We start from the raw sequence: 21,562 nt of genomic DNA, 5'->3' as shown, positions 1-21,562 counted from the left end.
CTTATACTTTATGTGTTAATTTTATATTTCTCTTCAATAGTCTATCCTATTTTATTTTATACTGTCATACGCATGCATTTAATCCATTCACGCCACTCAACTTCTCAAATAATATCCCTACATAAAAATTCACAATGACAACAAAATAATATAAATAAATGAAAAAGTCTATCCATTCAATTTTAATTTGTATTTCTATTTTTTCATTTTGGAATACTACTAAATTGTACATGTTATTTATATCTCTAGTTATGCAATTTGAGAAGTTGAGGGAATGCTATGATCACATTCACCTGCATCCAAGAAAATATGCGAATTTCATTTTGCTACACGAATGAACTAAATTGACGTACAAATTTTTTTTTATTTTTTTATTTTTTATTTTGGTAATAACTTGTGAAATATTACTTTTACTAGCAAATAATACACCCAAAGAGCACTGGAGTTACTACGACCTCTGAACATGAGGTGTATTCTCTTCCAGCCTCAAAGAACCAAAGCAACTGATTACAAAATCTTTGCAGTAAAAAACTACACCTACGTGCTCATTTGGAGCTCTTACTATGTTCCATCCTTTCCTGAAGTTCCTTTTGTATCTGTGTGATCATGACCTCTATATTTACAGTTGTCGCCTTAAAATGTTTTCATTTTCTAGCTTTCCATACATGATATATCTCACTTCCAAGAATTGTTGCTGCTATCTCTTTTTTGAACTGCCTTCAATGTCTTCTTTTGATCCACCGTATTGACTGCAACACTTCTTTCCCTTCTATCTTAATGCCTGACCATGTTTCCAACTTGTCCCTCAGCTCTGTTGTCCATCCACATTCATAGAACAAATGCCTCTGTGTTTCCTCCTTTAAGTCATAGCATAACTCACACATTGTGGAGTCTATTTGAATCTGCAATCTGCCCAACCTTTCCTTCGTTAGTAATCTCTTCCGACTTGCTAACCACAAAAGGAACATGTTCCTAGGAAACAATAGAGAGCTCCACACCAGGTCTGCCTCCTTCCATCTCTGAACATTGTTCAGCAATGCTTGGTAGCTGCTTGATACTGAGTACTTTCCATTAGGTGTCAACCAATATCTACCATTGTGGTACCAATGAGTCATCTCTGCTTTAAGGGAGTTTGATTTCCTCCAATACCAACTGCTATCTTGTGGTGGAGTGTGACTCCAAAAATCTTCACTATCTTTCATACATAATCCATGCACCCATCTAATCCATAAAGTGACTTGTTTCATGGTCAGTTGCCATATTAGTTTGCCCACTGAAGCCATATTCCACTTAGCACAGTTTTTTATATTCAAACCTCCATACTTCTTTGGGACACAAACTTTATCCCAAGAGACTAAAGCAATCTTCCTCCCATCCTCCTTATTTCCCCATAGGTAGTCTCTCCATTGTTTATCAACTTCCTTTAGAACACTCCGTGGAAGTATGAAAACCGCTTCCCAAAAGTTGTATAAACAGAACAATATTGCAGTAATGATTTGTAATCTCCCTGCATAAGATAAGGTTCTTGAGTAGCCAATTTTTATCCTGCTTGTGATCTTTTCAACCAGTTGGTGGCACTCCATTTTGCTCCACTTCTTTGAGGACAGTGACAACCCCAAGTATCTTATTGGCAAAGATCCAAGGAGAACTCTGTTATATCAAGTAGTTGCTTCTTCAGTTCCTCATCTACACCTGCCACAAATAGGTTAGACTTATCCAGATTTGCTTCCATCCCAGTTACCTCACTAAAATGTTGAAGTGTTTCCCTTACTCTACTCACTGACTTAATGTCTCCTTTACAGAAAATTATTAAATCATCAGCAAATATCAAATGAGTCAATTTGGTCTTCTTGCACATAGGATGAAACTTAAAATCTGGTAGGCTACTCATCCTCTTTAGTATTCTTGCTAGATACTCTATGAAAAACACAAATAACAAAGGGGACATGGGATCACCTTGAATTAGACCTCTTTTCCCTCAAAATACATGTACCCTACTATATTTACCTTGACAGAAAATCTTGTGGAAGATATACAAGTCATTACTAGCTGGATAAATGCAGCAGGAAATCCAAAGCCAGTCAAAGCCTCTTCTATAAACTCCATCTTACCATATCATATGCCTTCCTTAGATCTATCTTCATAAAGCACCTAAATGTAGTTTTCCTGTTATAATGCCCATGTAAGTCATATCAAATCAACACATTGTGCACCAAAGATCTTCTCTCCACAAATGCAACCTGGTTTTCAGCCACAATAGATTTGATGACCACACTTAATCTTTTACAAATCATCTTAGAGATGTACTTGTATATCACATTGCAACAAGAAATTGGCATGAACTGTCCAGCATCCTGTGGTGCTTCAATCTTAGGAATTAGAGAGATCATTGTAGCATTCAGCTGAGTGAGTAGTTTGCCATTCTCAAAGAACTTCAAAATAGCTTCAGTGGTGTTTGTCCCTATGATCTTCCAAGCTACTCTGAAGAATTCACTCCCATATCCATCTGGACCTGGGATTTTGTTCTTATCTATGTTGGACATAGAGTTTCTGACATCCTTTTCATTATATGGTTGAACCAGTTGCAGTTGTTGTTCTATTGTTAGTACTATTCCATTAAGTAAAAACCTTCTAAATTCTCTTGTTCTGTTGTGGCCTTTCTGTCCCAGCAACTCTTGATAAAATTCCACAAGTATGTTGGAAATTATTGTGGATTCATATTGAAATTAACCATGTTTGTCCCTCAGCTATGTGATTGCTTGTTGAAGTCTTATGTGCTTGATTACTGAATAGAAATAGCTAGGGTTGTCATCACCTAGATTCACCCACGTAGCTTTGCTCATTTGCTGCGTCAATACTTCTGTCATGTATGATTTCTGCCTAAATTTCTAATATGTTTCTTTCTCTAATTGCATGAGTGTGGTGTCTGTTGGTTGCAGTTGTGCTGCTCTTTGTATATGTTGTAATTCTTCCCTCAAGTCATTGACCTCATCCACTATAGTTCTAATATCTCTCTATTTCAGTCCCTTTAATTTCCTTTTCAGTAATTTCAGCTTCCTCACTACTTGCAACATAACACATCCTTCCCATCCTTCCTTTACTATCTCCAGGAAGTGAGGATGTTTGTGACCATATATTACAAAACTTAAAAGGTCTCTTCCTTGGCAATGAGCATTGACTAGGTGAACACTAATTGGGCAGTGATCACTTACTCCTTCAGGAAAGAAAGTAGCATTATATGCAGGCATTCTGTCCAGCCAATCCCTGTTGACAAACACCAATCAATCTTTGAAAAAAATCTTTGATCTCCACTTTTGTCATTCCGTTAGTATCTGTTCCCATGCTGTGGCATTTCAATTAAACCACATGTTTCTACACACTCATGAAAATCTCTAATTTCCCCTACAGTAATAGGAAGACATCCTACTCTGTCATCCATTCTCAACACTGCATTAAAGTCACCCATGATGATCCAAGGTTCACGACACCCTTGATATGTAGCATTCAGGTAGTTCCAGAGCTCTTTTCTTTCCTCCCTACTATTGAAAGCATACACCACAATAATGAGAAATGATCTTTGCCCAATTACATGATGCACTCTACATGTAATTGCTTGAGTTATCTTGCTCTGGACATTAAGCTGAAAGTAGTATGGTCTTCAAGTGAGCGACACCCTCCCATTGTAATGCATATCTTGGTTGGTTACGTAGGTCCAACCACCAAACATACTACTTGCTACCTTATCTATTTTATTGACTTTTACTTTGGTTTCTAGCAATCCTATCAATCTAGCTTCCTGCTTATTGCAAAGGAGTTTAACATAATTTTGCTTATTAGGCCCATTAAAGCCTCTTACATTCCAGCAAAGTAAACTATTCGTTCCCCATGCTGGGAATAGATCTACCTCCCACAGTATTAGCCCCGCCATCTTGTAACTGCTTACTTGTCCCTGATTCTTCCAGCACCTGAAATGTGTTGCCTGCTGCGTGCTGTGTGTTTGTTGTTTACTTATATGCATTGGTGTGATCCATCCTTCATTCACCTGTTTTTCATTTTCCCATCCATTATCTTGGGACTTTTGACACTTTCATCTGGTTGCTGTTTTTGGTTCCTAGTCTATCCTGCCAGGCTAGAAGTTGTAGTTGCTTGTTGTGCCTTAGCATTCTTCTGCTCAACTTCCTTTTCCCCTTCTTTGGTTGGATTTGTTTCAGTTGGAACTGCAGTTGGCTTCTTCTTTCTACACTCTTCCTCATTGTGCCCATACTTGTTACAGAACTTGCACAAGCTAGGCTTCCAGTCATACATAACCTTATGTTAAATCAAAGCTCCCTTCTCATTCCTGAACCAAACTTTGTCTGGCATTTATGCTTCCATTTCCACCTCAATTAACATGCGAGCAAAATTAAGCCTAGTTTTTTTTCTGTGTTCTTATCAACCATAAGAGGTTTCCCTACTAAACTTCCTATTTTACTCAACCCTTTAGGGCTCCAATATTTAAAATCCAATCCTGGTAATCGTATCCATATAGGCATTGTGTATAGCTCCTCACGCGTGAACTCCATGTCTGTTGTCCAAACTTTGACTATGAATGGCTTGTTGTCAAAATGGTATATTCCACCTTCAATAACCTTATTCTTCCCCGCTTCTGAGTCAAATCTCACCAACACAATTTCATTCCTTAGTATTGAAACTTTGTTAATGCCATGCTTCCCCCATAATCTCTGGACATAACTATTTAAAACATTGAAATGTGGGAAAGCCCCAAGGACATAGCAGACAACTGTATTTTTCCAGTATTCTATTTCCGATCTTATGTCCTCTATCTCTATTTCACACACTGTAGCATCACCATGTACTTTTGGGGAGATAAATTCTACTTTATATCCTGCATTTGAAATCTTACCGATGTCAAAGTTGTCCCACACAGATTTCTTCTTCTCCTTTTCCTCCATTGCTTCGACTTCCTCCGTCCAAGAGAGCCTAGGGCTAGTGTGTTGGCCTCTGCATAACCTCTGTCCATGATTTTGCCGACGATGCTACTGTTCCATTGGTTTCCTGTTCCTTCGTGACTGGTGCCGTATCATTCATCGACTTACTGCTTTCTTCAACTACTTGAACTTCAATTACATCTTTTTTCTGCTGAAATTGACCTTACGATGTTGTTGCTTGAGCTAGGAGAGCCTTCTGGGATGGAACACGAGCTCTTTTCCCCATGGATGACGCACATTAGCAAACTTGCGCTGAGAGAGTTTTCGTGCCCTAGTCCCTCATCCGTTTCACTTTTCTTATCCCACTTTTCCTGACGTACAAAGTTGCAAACTTGCTTTTAGCATATGAGAAAATAGTTTTTCTTTCACAACGATAAAGAATGGATATTTGTAATATTTTACAACCACAAGAGAAGAATGTGGTACAAGTTCAACCCTACAAAAATAAGTTTAGTTCTCCAATGTCCGCTTTGGCTTAAGCCCTCACGTTTTTTTTCCAAAAGGTCTCACACCATTAAGAGATCCCTACACCTTATATGTATATTTCCAATCTTTTCAGCTACCATACCACGATCCATGGGTCTTCCCCTCGAACTTAGTTTTACACGGCTCATTACCACGATCCACGGGTTAATTTTCAAGATTCATTGTGTGTCACCCACATTGTTAGTATATTATGGCAACCGAAGCCCAAAACTCGATTCTTCTTGTGTGCGCATCTCCAAATTTATAAGGTTAAGTAAATCGAGCCGCGCACCATCACTTCGCTATCACCGTACTCGTCGCATCGAACCTGGGCTTTGCTACCAGTTGTTGGACTCAACCGGCCCGTAGAACTCTTAAACATGGTGTGCTATTGTCCGATTTGGGCCAAGACTGCACGGTTTTTCCCAAAAGATCTCAAGCCATTATGAGATCCATACACCTTATATATAGGCTCCCAATCTATTCATCTACCGGTGTGAGACTTTCTTCGCATACCGAATAATTGTTAGGTGTTTGTCCTGATTTTTTTACCATATTTGGTTCTCTTATTTCTTTAATGAAGGGCAACATATTTACCATAATTAATTTTTCCTTTTACAAGAAGGAAATTATAATTATTTCATACTTGGCTAGTCCTTTTTCTTGAAAGAAAAATTTTGGACTTCTAGAAATTGAGGATCTTTTCTTCTCATTTAGTAACATCCACAATATAGACATAAGGGATTTGAGAGTCTTTTTTAGGGATAGAATTTCGGTGTGACGACCCGACTAGTTATTTTGAGCTTTTGCACGTCGCTCGGTAGTTTGAGGGCATGAGTAGCTCCGTATGATGTATTATGACTTGTGTGAATTGTCGGTTTTGGTTTTCAGGTTATTCGGAATCGATTTGGAAGAATGAATTTCATCGTTGAAGCTTTAAGTTGGAAGAGTTGATCAAGTTTGATTTTTGTGAATTTGACCTCGAAACAGAGTTTTGATGGTTCTATTAGGTCCAGATGGTGATTTTGGACTCGGGTGTATGCCCGGAGTTGCATTTGGATATTTCTAGAAGGATTCGGCACTAATTGGTAAAAATTAGAAATTTGAAGGATTGGAAAGTTCATAAGTTTGATTGGAAGTTGACTTTGAGGATGTCGGATTTGGATTGTGGTTCCGGGAATTAGAATAGCTTCGTTATGTCATTTTGGGACTTGTGTGAAAAATTTGAGTTTATTCCGAGTTGATTTGATATGTTTCGGCATTAGTGAAAGTTGAAAAGTTCAAAGCTCATTAAGTTCGATTCGAGGTGCAATTTGTTGTTTTGATGTTGTTATGCATTATTTGAGGCCTCGAGTAAGTCCGTGTTATGATATGGGACTTGTCGGGATGTTCGGACGGGGTCCCGAGGGGCTCGGGCGTATTTCAGATGGTATTCAGATCATTTTCCTTCATTTCGGCACTGCTGGTAGCTACTGTTTGCTGGTGTTTTCAAAACCTTCTTCGCGATCGCGAAGATTGGGACACGATCGCGAAGTGTATCAGAGGAGCTAACAATTTTCCTTCATCGCATTCGCGCCAGTGGCATTGCGTTCATGAACCTTTGTGAGGTCTGGGCATCGCGTTCGCGCCCTTATGACTGCATTCGCATAGGGCAGAGATGAGAAGCTGGGACTAGGGAGTATGCATTCATGTTCGCGAAGTAGCTTACGTGATCGTGTAAGGTGGAGCTATTGTGAATCGCGTTCGCAAGGGCTATGCCGCGAATGCGTAGAGTATTTTGGTGGCAGATTATTATTGTTCATCGCGAACGCGATGGGTTTTCTGCGTTCGCGTAAGAGGAATGCCTAGGCAGAATTATAAGTACTCTATTTCGGGGGTTTCAGCCATTTTATCATAATTGGAGCTATGGAGCTCGGATTGAGATGATTTTTGAAGCAAAATTCATCACAAGGATTGGGGTAAGTGTTTTATACTTGGTTTTGATTTTATTTTATTAATCCATCTTCATTTTTGGCAATTGGTTAATGAATTTTAAAGAGAAAATTGGGGGTTTTGTCTAAAACTTCATAGAATGAATTTTTAAGTTTTGAACATCGATTCAGAGTCGGATTTGGGCGAAACTAGTTTGGTTGGACTCGTAATTTAATGGGTTGTCGGATTTTATAAGTTTTGTCGAGTTCCGAGGCGCGGGTCCAGGTTGGACTTTTGGGTTGATTTTTGGCTTTTGATTAAAGATTCGACCTTTATCGATTGGGTTTGTTTCCTTTGCATTAATTGATGTATTTGAGTTGCTTTTGGCTAGTTTCGAACCGTTCGGAGGTCGGTACGTGTGAGATAGTATTTTTGAAGCATCGACCGGCTTGCTCAGTATTGGATTTGTCTTGTTCGAGGTAAGTAACACTTCTAAACTTGGAGCTGAGGGTATGAACCCTGATTATACATGTTATGTGATTTGCTTGGAGGTGACGCACATACTAGGTGACGAGCATGTGGGCGTGCACCATAGAAATTGAGACTCGGTCGATTCCGTAGAGCTATGTAGCCAATTGATTTGTATTTTTCATGTGTTAGAGAAACTGAGTTGTGACTCAGGTTAGAAATCATGCTTAGGCAAATGCTAGTATTATTGGGACCCGCTGAGGTTATTTCTGCTGTCGAATTATATGTTTAAATTATATTTTCGTACTCAGTCATGTTCATTCATTGCATATCATATCTCAGTCTCTGTTGCTATTTATCGATAAATCATATCATCATTTTGGGCTAGTTTCATGACATTGTGAGCACGATAGACTGGAGAGATTGATGACTGAGTGAGGCCGAAGGACTGATTGTGAGTGATATTTATGGGATCGGGTTGCATGCCACAACATATATTTTTTTATTGATTTATGCATGTGTTTGGCTTATTATAGCGGTTGGGCTGAAGGAGCCTCTCCGGAGTCTACACACCCACAGTGAGCGCAATTGATATTATATTGAGGGATGTATCTTCTCTGGGCATGGATCATGCTTAATTATTTATATTGAGGGATGGATCTTCTCTGGGTTGGATTAGCCCTATACAGTACTGAGTGACTGCATGTCAGTTATCACATATATATATATTTGGGATGGATCTTTCCTGGGCTGAATTGGCCATATACAATACTGAGTGACTGTGCGCGAGTTGTCATTTATATTTGGGCTGGATCTTCCCTGTACAGTGTCGAGTGACTGAGTGTGCTGAATATTGAGCGTGATGAGTGAAAATGCGAGACAGTGAGATTGAGTATTCTGAGAGTGCGAGTACATGAGTTCATCATTGTGTTGCATTGCATTAGACACGCATACTTGATATGTAAGCATAGAGAAGTATTTTTCCTCATGCCATCTAATAATGGAATTTCTTATCTGTCGTTAAAGTTTTTGAGAAAAATCATAGATTTTAGACTTACTCATATTTTTGGTGATTTCGACAAAAGATTTGAGTTTTACTGTTATACTTGAAAAGAAAATATTTATTTTCCGAAATTGTATACGAGCTAAGCATTTTATTATTGAATTATTACTTGTGCTGCTTTAAATTGTGTTGTTATGAGATGTTATTGGTCATTGGAGTTGGACTCTGACCCTTGTCCCAACTCGTCATTACTTTCAACCTAAAGTTGGATTTGTTACTTATTGAGTACATATGGTCGGTTGTACTCATACTACACTTCTGCACCTTGCGTACAGATATTGGATGTTGATGTTGATGTGCACGGAGGGAACTGGATTTGAAGACGTACCGGCGTTCCGGTCATAACTGCCTCTTAATCTTGGTAGCTTTAGAATTTTAATCTGTTCCTATATAGTTCAAACAGATGATGTACTTTATTTCATACCAGCTTTGTAAATTCTAAATCTTAGAAGCTCATGATTTGTACTGCCAGTCATTGGGAAACTCTTGTATAAAAGCAGTTGTATTATCATTTCTTTTCTTAATAAATCTCATTAAATTGAATAGTTGTTAATTGGCTTACCTGACGGGTTGGGTTAGGTACCATCACGACTAGTTAGATTTTGGGTCGTGACATTCGGGACAAATGTTAGCTGGCCAGTGGTGTTTGACTCTTTGTGAGGTTGTTCTATCGATATTTTGTACTCTCTATTATATAGTGGATTGCTCATCTTCGCCTGTGAACTTAGGTCAATAGACCGAACCACGTTAAATATTTTTATCTCTTTTGGTAAACTTCTCTTTTGTTATCTGATTTATTGCCGTTAAAAATTTGTTTTGTTAGTTTTCGCATGACACATGATTATTTCGGTCCTAACAAAAAATAAAACGCGGAATATGCCTATTATTAGGTGCTTTTGACAACTCAACACCGCTAATAATAGATATTTTAAAACTTAATATTAGATATCTTAAAACTTATTTTAGTGGAAAAAGCAGATAACACGATTAATTTAAAGAAAACATAGTAGAATAGGAATAAACGTGGCAATAAAATATCCATAATCCACCTCCAAATTACTCATGGGACCCAAAATATAACCAATAGCTCTTCCGAAAGAAAGACCCAAAAAATAAGTTTAAAAACAATAAAAAAAAATAAAAAGAATAAGATGCGTCATATTAATTCTTTGTATTTATCATGACAGCTATACTCTACTCCGAGACACACAACATTTGCTATGGAGAGTAGCAAATGGCTAGCAGCAGTGGCTAGCATATGGATCCAGTGTAGCAGCGGCGCATCATACACCTTCGGTATCTACTCCCCTGTGCTCAAGTCCACCCAAGCTTACGATCAATCCACTCTCGATACCGTCTCTGTCTTCAAAGATATCGGCGCTAACGCCGGAATTCTCTCCGGCCTCCTTTATACGGCTGTCGCCGCCAATCCCACGGTCAACCGAGGCCGTTTGTCATTTCTCCACGGTGGGCCATGGGTTGTCCATCTGGCTGGGGCTGTCCAGTGCTTTGCCGGTTACTTCTTCATGTGGCTCGCCGTCACCGGAATCATACACAGGCCGCCTGTGGCTATTATGTCCCTGTTCATGTTCATCGCTGCTCATGCTCAGACTTTTCTTAATACTGCTAATGTCGTTGCTGCCGTTCAAAACTTCCCGGACCACAGTGGCACTATTGTTGGTATCATGAAGGTATGTTACGAATTACGATATCATTTTCAATTACTTAGAGGAGTGATTTTCTACTTTTGTTAATACTAATGTTCATTTGCGTGGTGGATTTAGAAAATTGTGCTCCAATTTTTTATGTAATTTTTATCCTGCCCATTATTCATGTTCAACGCTATTGGACTAATGATTATTGGTAGCGCGCTTGTAAATAGTTTAGCTCTTTTGTTAATAAAGGGTTCTATCCATGGGTCACGTTTTGGGGATTGATAAGCCGTGAAGCATTCTCTTGTTGGAGTTGCTTCACGTTTGGGGATTGATAAGAATAAAGTTTTCTTCTTTTTTTGGTGACATATGATCTGACAGCTGAAAAATATAAAATTTTGTACGTAACTCTATCTTTCACTGTTTATCCTGATTGCCAAACGACAGAAGTCTAAGCAGATCGTTTAAACATTTCTCATGGGTTGAAAATTTTAGGCTTAACTGTGAATACTTCTGATGTATATTTGCAGCTTTCCTGGCTAGATGCTTAGGTGCATCTTTGAATTTTTTTTTTTTAACTGGGTTTAATTCCTTGACAACAACTTTATCACATATGAGTACTAACTTTTTCAAGGCGACATGGAAAAAAAATGAAACGGCATGTATAACCGAATGACATTTAATAGAGCCTGAGAGAACCCTGATTGGTTTCTAGTTTGATGTAGTTGCCATGTGATGATATTTTAACACAGAAATTAGCCTGTTAAAGCTTCAATAATTGTGGAGTTGGTCGTTGTTGGACATTTCAAGAGTATTTATTTATGTTGATAAAGAAGTCCAAGTTGGAAATATCTTTTTTCTTTTTATTTGGTTTTAAGATACTTGAATATAACTATGTAGATCTAGCACCACAGCAATTGTCAGACTTGTGCAAAAAATGTGTTACATACACTATTCCCTAAAAATCCTTCAAGAGGCGTGCTAGCAGCTGGCCTTAGTCTACCTAATACGCCATATGTTTAATAATTTGCCAAGAACAAATATTCTTCTTTGGACAACTGACGCTTAAAATATTCTGGCTGTACAACAAAACCAGTATAGACCCACAAGTGGGGTATATGAAGGGTAGTATATACACAGATCTTACTCTACCTTGAAGGTAAAGATGCTGTTTCCGATAGACCCTCGGCGTGACTAAATAACTTTTCATCACTAGGTTCAAAGGAACATCATATGCTACAGAAAAGGAACCAAATGCATACTTTTGCAAACAATAGAAAATAATGAATAAAAAGATTAGCCAATGCTAATCAGTTTTACAGCTCTTTATTATTGATTTACATACTCCACTTGTTTTTTTCACTTTTACTTGTCGATTACTAGTTAGACCTGCAAGAGAACCTAGTATTTTCAACTATTGACCAATTATGAGAAAATCACAACCTATTATACCTAGGAGTTTTTACACTATTTTGTCTTCGTGATTAATCAGATTTATTTATTGGAGTCTGAAGAGCAGCATCATATTTCCTTTTACGTTTTTATTAATCTTGATTTTCTTAAAAAAGAAAACAATTCTCGTGTAATTAGTGCTAAGGTATCTTGTTGTATGCTAAGCCAGGGTTTTCTTGGCTTGAGTGGAGCGATTCTAATACAAGTGTATCAAACCTTATCGAATGGCAACCCGAGCTCTCTAATATTGATGCTTGCATTGCTGCCGACCATAGTTACTCTGGTGCTCATGTTTTTGGTGAGAGTCCATCAGACACCTTCAAGAAATGAGGAGAAACATCTGCATGGCTTCTTATTACTTTCTTTAGTTATTGCTGCATATCTACTGCTCTTAAGAATCTTGGAGAATGTCTTTGTCTTCCCACAGTGGGCAACCATTATTACATTTTTGGTTCTCCTTGCTCTACTCTGTTCTCCTATTAGTGTCGCATTCAAGGCCCAAAGGGTTGATCTAGAGAGACTGCCTCCATCAATCACATCTTCTAGTTCTTTATTGATAGATGAACCTGAATTGGAGAGTCCTAATAAATTGGATGTTGGGTATCTTAGGGATTATGATGAAGTGCCTACAGATACAGTGCAGCGTAAGGCTAGCTCTATCTTGCAGCCTGAATGAACAAAAAAATTTGTGGCAAGCCATGTGCACCGTAGACTTTTGGTTTCTATTTGTTGCTATGATATGTGGGATGGGATCAGGACTAGCCACAATAAATAACATTAGCCAGATTGGGGAATCACTTGGTTATACAACATTGGCGAGAAGTACATTAGTTTCTTTCTGGAGTATATGGAATTTTCTTGGCCGTCTTGGAGCTGGATATGTATCAGATATATTCCTACTCAGGAGAGGGTGGCCAAGGCCATTATTCATGGTCTTTACTCTAGCAGCAATGACTGTTGGCCATGTAATTATCGCTTCAGGTTTTTCCGGAAATCTGTATGTGGGTTCACTGCTAGTAGGCATCTGCTATGGCTCGCAGTGGTCGTTGATGCCTACCATAACTAAAGAGATATTTGGCGTGGTCCATATGGGTACAATTTTCAACACAATTTCCATAGCTAGTCCTGTGGGATCTTATATACTATCTGTCAGAGTAATCGGCTATATTTATGACAAAGAGGTATCAGGAGAAGGAAATTCGTGCTTTGGCACTCACTGCTTCATGTTATCTTATTTCATATTAGCATCTGTAAGTCTTTTTGGAGTTTTAGTTGCCTTGGCATTGTTTTATAGGACGAGAAGGTTCTATTCTCGTGTGCTGTTATGTTGATCGCAAGTGCAAGACATTGAAAGCATCTTTTTTTTTTTCCTATTTGCTCACATAAATGCTGGCCAAGATTTCTGTATTTTTTGTCAATCCTTGCGGAGTGCACTGGCTATTCTGTCCCCATCTTAAATTTTCTGTTGCCTGAAATTGGAGTGGAGTGGGAAACTGGAAAAACTGTGGAAGGAGGCTGTAGATATTGTGAATATTGTGAGTTATTGGGGTTCATATGTTGGTTTGTTGCCTTTTTGGTGCTCTTAAAGGACTTGAAAAGAAGGGAAAAAACCGAAGTTTATACATCGACTTTGGCATTTTTTAGAGCAACAACTGAAAATGCCATCTTGTGGGTTATGAATCTCAAACTTGCAATAGAGCGAAAGAAGACTTACTGCTTCATGTTGGGGTCTTTGTGTCAGATTCAACTATTTCGACTCTTCAAAATCGCCTCTATAAATCTATAACGATGTGATTCTTCAACTCAATAGGTAGAGCCATATAGGAGATCAATAACTACAATTTGACAAAAAGTTACAATTAAGTTTAAATAATCGGGAAGAACGAAATGGAAATATCCAATTGGAATTCAGGAATAAATCGAAGTTCACAACATAGAAAAGAAAAGCAAAAGGCCAAAATAGGTTCAGCTGAATGAGGTGTCAGGTGAGGAGCTCTTCTATAGATGTAACACTCACTTTCTAGGATTGCCTACCAGAAACACATGGCATTTCATGTCTGAATTGTTCTCTCTCATATGAGGCCTTGCTTAAGGAAGTTCAAGAAGTTATTTCCAAGTCATAAGCACATAGCACACGTACTTACTCCAATTTGTTATACTAGTAATCTCGCAACAAATACTCTTAATTTTGGATATGGTTGAAAATTAAACTATGATTCAAATACAAGAGAGGTTGCTTTAATGATAAGTTTTTTTTACCTTCACTATTAGATTGGAGTTCGTATTAGCTATCATAAAAGATTAAAAAAAAACATTGTTAGTCCTTTGAGAAGGTAAGATAGAACAGCAGGTTTTAGGTGTAAAAATATGAATTTTCTGTGCAAAAAGAAAAAGTAAACATATAAATTTTCTAATTCCAAGAGGTCCCAATAATTGTTAATTAAGTTTTGACTTAGTGATTCAAGTGGGGGCTTGATTTCTAGTTCAAGTCACTTCAAAGTATAGATCTTATCTAACTTGACATCGGTGTTTTCTCCATGTGGATGCCGATCAATGTGCAAATAGCGTAAATATTGTTTACCTCAAAGACCAAGAAGAAAGAGGTTTTAAATTTAGAAAGAAACTCGTTAACGTTCTTTCTTCAAAGGTGAATAGAAGGAAAAGAAACACGTTCACGTGCTATAGAACAATGGTATCAATCAATTACTATAAATATTAATATTAATTCTGACATGGCACGAATAAAGTAGTGTAACGTACAGACACCTGGCAGCCCAAAATGTCAACACTCAACATGTTGAGGAAATCAGAAAATCTCAAATTAGTTGCGAAAGAAAACGTCGAGTTAATCCTAGAATATCTTATCACTCCTCAACCAAAAATGGATTTAGACCCAGATTACAATCCCAGTTTCAAGGCCAAAATCAACACCAAATGGGTAGCCACAGTAACCAGCATTTGGATCCAGTGCACCAGCGGCTCACTCTACACCTTCGCCATCTACTCTTCTGCTCTCAAATCTAGCCAAGGATACGATCAATCTGCCCTCGATGTTGTCTCTGTTTTCAAAGATGTTGGCGCTAATGTCGGCATTCTTTCCGGTCTCCTATACTCTTCTGTCACCGTCCGCCGCCGCCGTTTTGGTGGGCCGTGGGTGGTGCTGCTTGCCGGAGCTGTTCAGTGCTTTGCTGGGTATTTTCTTATGTGGTTGACCGTCGTGGGTATTCTGCCTAAACCCCCTTTATTGGTTATGTGCCTCTACATGCTTTTAGCTGCTCATGCTATGACTTTCTTCAACACGGCCAATGTTGTCACTGCTGTCCACAATTTCCCTAATTATAGAGGCACCATTGTTGGCATCATGAAGGTTCGTTTCTCAATCCGTCTAATTTGAGGTTTAGGGAAAAAATGAACTTTTTATTTAAGTTGCAAGCTTTGTCATGGATTTCGATTTTATGTTTATTTAAGTTGCAAGCTTTGTTATGGACTTCAATTTCCTGTACTCTTATCAATTAGACAGTGCAATTAATATAGAGTGGTAGACTAATTGAGCAATGCAGCACGCCTTGGAGTAAGATAGGATATGCATTACAACTTTAGGCTCGTATAAGAACGATGATGAAATGAGATTAGATGGGATTGTCGTGCCTTAATGCAGACAATGTTTTGATTTCGACATTCAATCTTCCAATGAAATGGTATGATGGACACATACAGTTGAAATTGAATGACTTAAACTGAGGAGTGCTATGGGAGTGTTTCACAAAACGAAGTGAAAGGTATGTTCTATAGAACGTTTGTAAAATCGGAAATTTTAACATATTTACAAGATAATATTTGTAGAAAAACGGGAGTTATGATAGATGTCCGGTCATAAAAAGCTGGATAAAACTTGAAATGGTCATGCCCGGCAAAAAGTGCAAGTAGCACATATTAGTGATAAAATGTGGTCGCTTGAGATGGTTTAGTAATATCTTGGGTAGACCTTCATATGTATTGACCAAAATGAGATTGGTGAAAGGAATGAGCTAGACCTAAAATAAATTGAAGAAGTTATTACAAAAAAGCTACAATCTCTTCGAAATCAATGTGGATCTACCTAAGCACAAAACCCAAAGGAAGCAAATGATGTATATAGTTGATACCAACCAGTTGCATTCAATTCTTAGTTGCTGTTGTCGTTATTACAGTTGCATAAAGTTCATTCTTAAGAGTTCTTTAAATAATTTCATTCTAATTAGAGACTTTTATGTCTGTTTAGGAATAAGTGTGATTTAGAAAACCTAGTTTTAGAGAACTCTTAATTTGCCTTAAAATAAAAATTTAGTAAAGAATAAACAATCAGTAATATGAAATGTGCCTTGATAGAGCAAACTTCAACTAGGTTTAGATTGAGGCATAGTCGGCTGAATGATATTGTGGCTTGTCATTTCTTTTGGCCTCCGAATAATTAACTAAAGATGGCAAGTTGTTCAAGAAGTTAATTGTATCTCTCTTCATAATATAGAAGGAATTGCCATTCCTTTGATTTCAGCACCAAGTCTCAAAGTAAAAAACAAAGATCATAGAGATCAGAGAGTAATGAGTTGGAATCTCAGAAGGTTTATGATACTAATCTTGTTTATGGTATATTGCTTCCAGTTTATCTTCCCTTTTCCGCTTCTTTGATTTTGATTTGTTTTCCATCTGTGCAGGGTTTCCTCGGGTTGAGTGGAGCAATTTTAATTCAAGTATATCAGACAATCTTTAGAAACAGGCCCACTGCATATCTTCTGTTATTGGCGTTGTTGCCTCCTATAACTACTGTGTTACTTATGTCGTTCGTAACAATCTCGCAAACAAATGAAGATGATGAGAAGAAGCATCTGAATGGTTTCTCATCGATTGCTTTGGTCCTGGCTTCTTATCTCACGGCAGTAATAATTGTGGGAAATATCTTCTCTTTACAATTGTCTGTTCGCATCACCACTTTTGCTGTACTCATTTTCTTGCTACTTTCCCCGATCTCTGTTGCAATCAGTGCCCACAAGGAAAAGTCTTATAGAATAGTTAAATACTTACTCGAGCAAAACTCACCGGCATATGAGCAAAATAGATCTCAGACGCATGTTGTGGACATGGGGCAAAGTCATGATGACTATGACGAGTTGCCTGCTGGAGCTGATCAAGAGAGAGATAGAAATGAGAAGAAGACTCCGGAATGGGGGGAAGATATGAACCTTCTTCAGGCAATGTGCACCACTGGTTTCTGGTTTTTGTTTGTTACCACTGCATGTGGAATGGGATCAGGGCTGGCCACAGTTAATAACATTAGCCAAATAGGAGGGTCTCTTGGGTACACAGTTTTGGAGATAAACACTTTAGTTTCTCTCTGGAGTATCTGGAATTTTCTTGGTCGCTTTGGAGCTGGTTATGTGTCAGATTATTTCTTACGCTCACTTGGTTGGTCAAGGCCATTGTTTATTGCCATTACTCTGGCTGGTATGACTGTTGGCCATGCTGTAATAGCGTCTGGTCTGCCCGGTGCTTTGTATGCCGGCTCTGTTATAGTTGGTATTTGTTATGGATCACAATGGTCACTAATGCCTACAATAGCTTCTGAGATATTTGGTGCAGGGCATCTGGGAACAATATTTAACACCATAACTGTAGCAAGCCCTGTGGGATCTTACCTACTGTCTGTGTGGGTAGTTGGATATATCTACGATAAGGAAGCATCGGATGAAGGGAACTTGTGTACCGGAACTCACTGCTTCATGTTGTCATTCTTTATCATGGCAGCTTCGACTTTCTTTGGGGCTCTTGTGGCCCTGGCCTTGTTCTTTCGGACAAGAAATTTCTATAATAATGTTGTTCACAGAAGAGTTGCAGCTAGTTAGTTCTCGTTGATACATAAAATTGAGGAGAATAGTAGCTGAACGCAGTTGCCCCTAGCAACACCTCTTTGTAACATAGTGTACACAGTTTTACACAATTAGGCTGGTAGATTACTAATTAGCAAGTTTGTAACTTATGATATGTTTATGGGCTTGTATCACTATGCATGACATTGTTGGATATGAAAGTACTAATTGGTGGTCTTGATAGCTGAAGTGACAAGTAATAGCGGACAAAGGAGGGCATGCAAAAGGAATGAAATGCCTTTGGCAAATCGGATGGGTCCTCAATATTCATCAGGAAAAACACTCACACTCACTGTTTACACTAAATTGGAGTGAAATGTGTATTCATTAACTATGGTCAAGTGGTACCAGTGTATATAAAGATATATGTCATCTATTCATTAGGTTGGTGTAAATACTGCCTCTGGATGAGTTTTTTCAGTATTTACTTGTTGGTCATCTCTTTCTATGAGTGTCATGCATAATGCTGTTTTTTTAATCTTCCTTTTCATTTTTCCCTATAAGAATTACAGTCCATTAAAGGGAAAAATGAAAAGGAAGATTAAAAAAACAACATTATGCATGACACTCACAGAAAGAGATGATAATGGATGGGTATGTTGTTATTGTTGTTGTTTTATAAGAATTAGCCTCGAGGGAATAGTTATATTTGAACTGATTATACTATGTCGCTGTCTTTCTATTTTTTTTTTCCTTTTCTATTTAATATGGTTTCAACTTTCACTTCCAAGTAGCTTGAACGTACAATCCGTAGTTCGACTGACATGTAGTGGCTAGTGCTATATCTCCGTGCTATGATTTTTGGGTATTGACAATAATGGGTGTTACAAAGTGTCCACAAAACTCTGAAAAAAGGAGTCTCGGTATGATTTTTCAAATAGTTGTTTCATTTGTGGTTGAAGATGGCTTCCCAGTTCCAGTAAATCGGCCAAGTTAAGCAATTGTGCTTAACTATGTATTCCTATGTCTGCGCCTAGCAGACAAGACTAGTTTTGAGCTTCTCTATCTTTGAGGTTTTTGAGTATTCCGATTTGCAATTATGTGATAAAATAGAGGAACAGCTGCCAGGTTGGTGTATTTAGATAGCTCTTTTAATGGGGTTTTTGTCCTATGGTTTCTATTGAAGCAGATATGTGATCAGTATTCTGCTCAACTTGGCTCAGCTCGTAGGGATCTACCAGCTTTGTGCAACTTCACTTCCATTGGGAAGGTGCATCAGCCCAAGGATAAAAGATCAAGTGACTTCTGCTCTAAGGTCTGGGAGAAATGTGTGAATGCGTCCATTATGCACTCCCCATTTTCTGCATTTGAACATCTGAATCCATTATGCAGTTGATGCATCATTGGCAATCAAAGGACGCCTTCTGTGAAACCTATAGTAGGTCCTTGAATGGCTTGGATGTCTGTTTCAATAGAAAAACGGGTTCGCTTGGTATTGCTGAAGCTCCTCAGGCCCCAAATGGTGCCTGCCTTGACAAAATTGGGAATTGGTCTTACATTAGCATGGTTCCACACCCTGACCGAATCTTTTTGTGCAACCGAAAAGTTAAGGTATGGATTTCTACTGTTCCCGAGGATGGATCTAATAGAATGTGGATCTTGATGAATCCAAGCCCTTTCTAGATATAACTGAGCAAGTGCATTTTGATGACCAATTTAGGTGTACTGGAATAGCTTTCCATCCTAATTTTGTGAATAATGGTCGTTTCTTTGTTTCATACAATTGTGATAAGTTGCAACACTCGGTATGTTCAGGCAGATGCTCATGTAACTCAGAAGTAAAATGTGATCAAGCAAAGCTTCCAGTTGAAAGTGGCACTGAACCATGCCAGTATCATATTGTTGTAGCAGAGTTCACAGCAAATAGTACTGCATCAACACGTTCCTTGGTATACCTCCATGCTTGCCTCATCGCTATATAATTTTATGGATTTTCTTGACTGAAGTTCCCCTAATGTCCTACTTTGATCATCTTCTTGACATTCGAAATTGCTAGTCCATTAGAAGCTAAGTGAGGAGGATTCTTACAATGGGACTTCTAGACAGGGGAGTTCTAGGAGGCCAGATTCTCTTTTGCCCTGCAGATGGTTTATTGTATCTTATGATTGGAAGTGGTGCACAAAACAAGAGATCATTGCTCGGAAAGATCTTGAGGATAGATGTGGGTCAAAGACCAGTTGAATATGTTCATAAATGTTGATTCTCTATGTGACTTGCTTATTTCTGGAGATTGTAAAGAACGTTCTAAAGAGGTCCGTCCTACTATCCTCGTTAGTCATTATATATCTTAAAAAAATGAAAAGGGTTGAGGAAAACTTATCATGTATGAACAAACCGATCGAAGTATATCCGTTTGTATACGGGTGAAACCGGACCCATGAGACGGCCTAGTCTCCGATAAAATAAATCGAGTAAGGGATGTGATGACAAGGAGCCGGAATCGAGGTAAGGGACTCATCGAGACAGGTTCCGAGGGCACGATGCCCGCCCTCGAGAATATCGGGGTCGTGACCCAGGTATCAATCCAACTCTAGAAGACTTCAGAGAGCATTATTGGGCGACCTAACATGATTAACAGGAGGCCGTGATATCTGTGGCCGGCCAAGTATCGCGGTGTGGATCTCGGCACGTACCGGCGAAAATCCGGTGATTAGTTAAACGAAAGATTTTTTTACCTTTTATGGAATTGTACCTAGAGTAGAACTCTCCTACTATATAAAGGGGGGTTTGATTATTCATTTAGCATATTATACACGCATATCAAGGCAATATAGTATTATTTTTTCTGTTATTCAAAGCCCTTATATTTGTTGATCAATGTTTCATTATTATAAGCCCGAGATCGAAGACGGATACCTCATTGAGGCTGCCCTCGAGTCCAGAATCATTCCCCCTTATTTTCAAGCGATTTGATAATCTATAACATCTTTTATCTGTTTATTCTAGCAATCTTTACCGTTTGTATTGAATAAATTTATGTATCCTTAAAATCACTTACAAATTTAATTGTTATCCATTTTTTAGGGTAAACAGTTTGGCGCCCACCCTGGGGCTAAAGATAATAGTGGCAATTTGATACAAATTTCTATAACGCACCATATTTTACACTTATTCTTTGAAGTGTCTTTAATTTCCAGTCAAAGTTCAAAATGTCGAACTCCCAATCTGCACCTCTAAACGTGGATGCTGAGTCCGGTCACCACGTCGAGAACAACAATATGGTACCCGATAACGAGGTGCCCCCTGTCGATCCCAGCGGAGTTCCGGTCGCAGACCCAATCGACGCTAACTCACATGTGGCCATCAATGCGAATCAGCATACCGATCCTGAGAACAGCGTCCGCGGGGTAATCCGATCGGCATCCCAAAATACACACGACGGTGAAGGAGATGGGATCAACTTGCGAGTGATCTTCGAAATGCTACAGGCCCAACATGCAGCGATAGGCCCGCTGCAGAACCAAAGTCGCACCCCCAGCAGAGTTGAGCCCGAGTCGTCCCGGAAAATCACTCGCAGAAATGAACCAATCACGGAGAGGCCGAGTGAAGTTAAACCCGGGACTAACCCCGAGATCATAAAAATGCTTGAGGAACTGACAAAACGGGTAGAATCGGGAGAAAAGAAAATCGAAGCCAATGACAAAAAGGTGAAAACCTATA

The 21,562-nt window shown here is 38.6% G+C and overlaps 3 protein-coding genes across 4 annotated transcripts; 1 reads left to right on the top strand and 2 right to left on the bottom strand.

Annotated features, from left to right (window-relative positions):
* Nucleotides 1-719: 719 nt before the first annotated feature.
* LOC142179868 (uncharacterized) lies at nucleotides 720-1,583 on the bottom strand. Its single transcript, XM_075250757.1, has one exon. It carries the CDS (start codon nucleotides 1,581-1,583, stop codon nucleotides 720-722), a length of 864 nt encoding a protein of 287 aa, XP_075106858.1.
* A 2,802-nt stretch (nucleotides 1,584-4,385) lies between these two features.
* LOC107821624 (uncharacterized) lies at nucleotides 4,386-4,952 on the bottom strand. Its single transcript, XM_016648059.2, has one exon. The coding sequence runs from the start codon at nucleotides 4,950-4,952 to the stop codon at nucleotides 4,386-4,388; it is 567 nt and encodes a 188-aa protein (XP_016503545.2).
* Nucleotides 4,953-10,036: 5,084 nt separating this feature from the next.
* Nucleotides 10,037-18,297, top strand: LOC107830941 (protein NUCLEAR FUSION DEFECTIVE 4-like). 2 transcript variants are annotated; one of them, XM_075251668.1, is made up of 2 exons: nucleotides 10,037-10,586; nucleotides 16,694-18,297. In XM_075251668.1, the coding sequence occupies exons 1-2, from the start codon at nucleotides 10,116-10,118 to the stop codon at nucleotides 17,876-17,878; spliced, it is 1,656 nt and encodes a 551-aa protein (XP_075107769.1). In that variant the 5' UTR covers nucleotides 10,037-10,115; the 3' UTR covers nucleotides 17,879-18,297. The 2 variants fall into 2 exon arrangements, with proteins under 2 accessions (XP_075107769.1, XP_016514121.1); XM_016658635.2 differs by lacking the exon at nucleotides 10,037-10,586 and adding an exon at nucleotides 14,712-15,366.
* Nucleotides 18,298-21,562: the final 3,265 nt, after the last annotated feature.

The sequence above is a fragment of the Nicotiana tabacum genome, chromosome 4 (genome assembly GCF_000715075.1).
Source record: "Nicotiana tabacum cultivar K326 chromosome 4, ASM71507v2, whole genome shotgun sequence".
NCBI lineage: Eukaryota > Viridiplantae > Streptophyta > Magnoliopsida > Solanales > Solanaceae > Nicotiana > Nicotiana tabacum.
This window is presented reverse-complemented; position numbering and strand designations above follow the sequence as displayed.

Excerpts from the sequence above, each read along its gene's own strand:
- LOC142179868 (XM_075250757.1), bottom strand. The coding sequence starts at position 1,583 with ATGGAGTGCCACCAACTGGTTGAAAAGATCACAAGCAGGATAAAAATT.
- LOC107821624 (XM_016648059.2), bottom strand. The coding sequence starts at position 4,952 with ATGGAGGAAAAGGAGAAGAAGAAATCTGTGTGGGACAACTTTGACATC.
- LOC107830941 (XM_016658635.2), top strand. The coding sequence starts at position 14,779 with ATGTCAACACTCAACATGTTGAGGAAATCAGAAAATCTCAAATTAGTT. Across the intron at positions 15,367-16,693 it reads CCATTGTTGGCATCATGAAG|GGTTTCCTCGGGTTGAGTGG; the intron begins GTTCGTTTCTCA and ends CCATCTGTGCAG.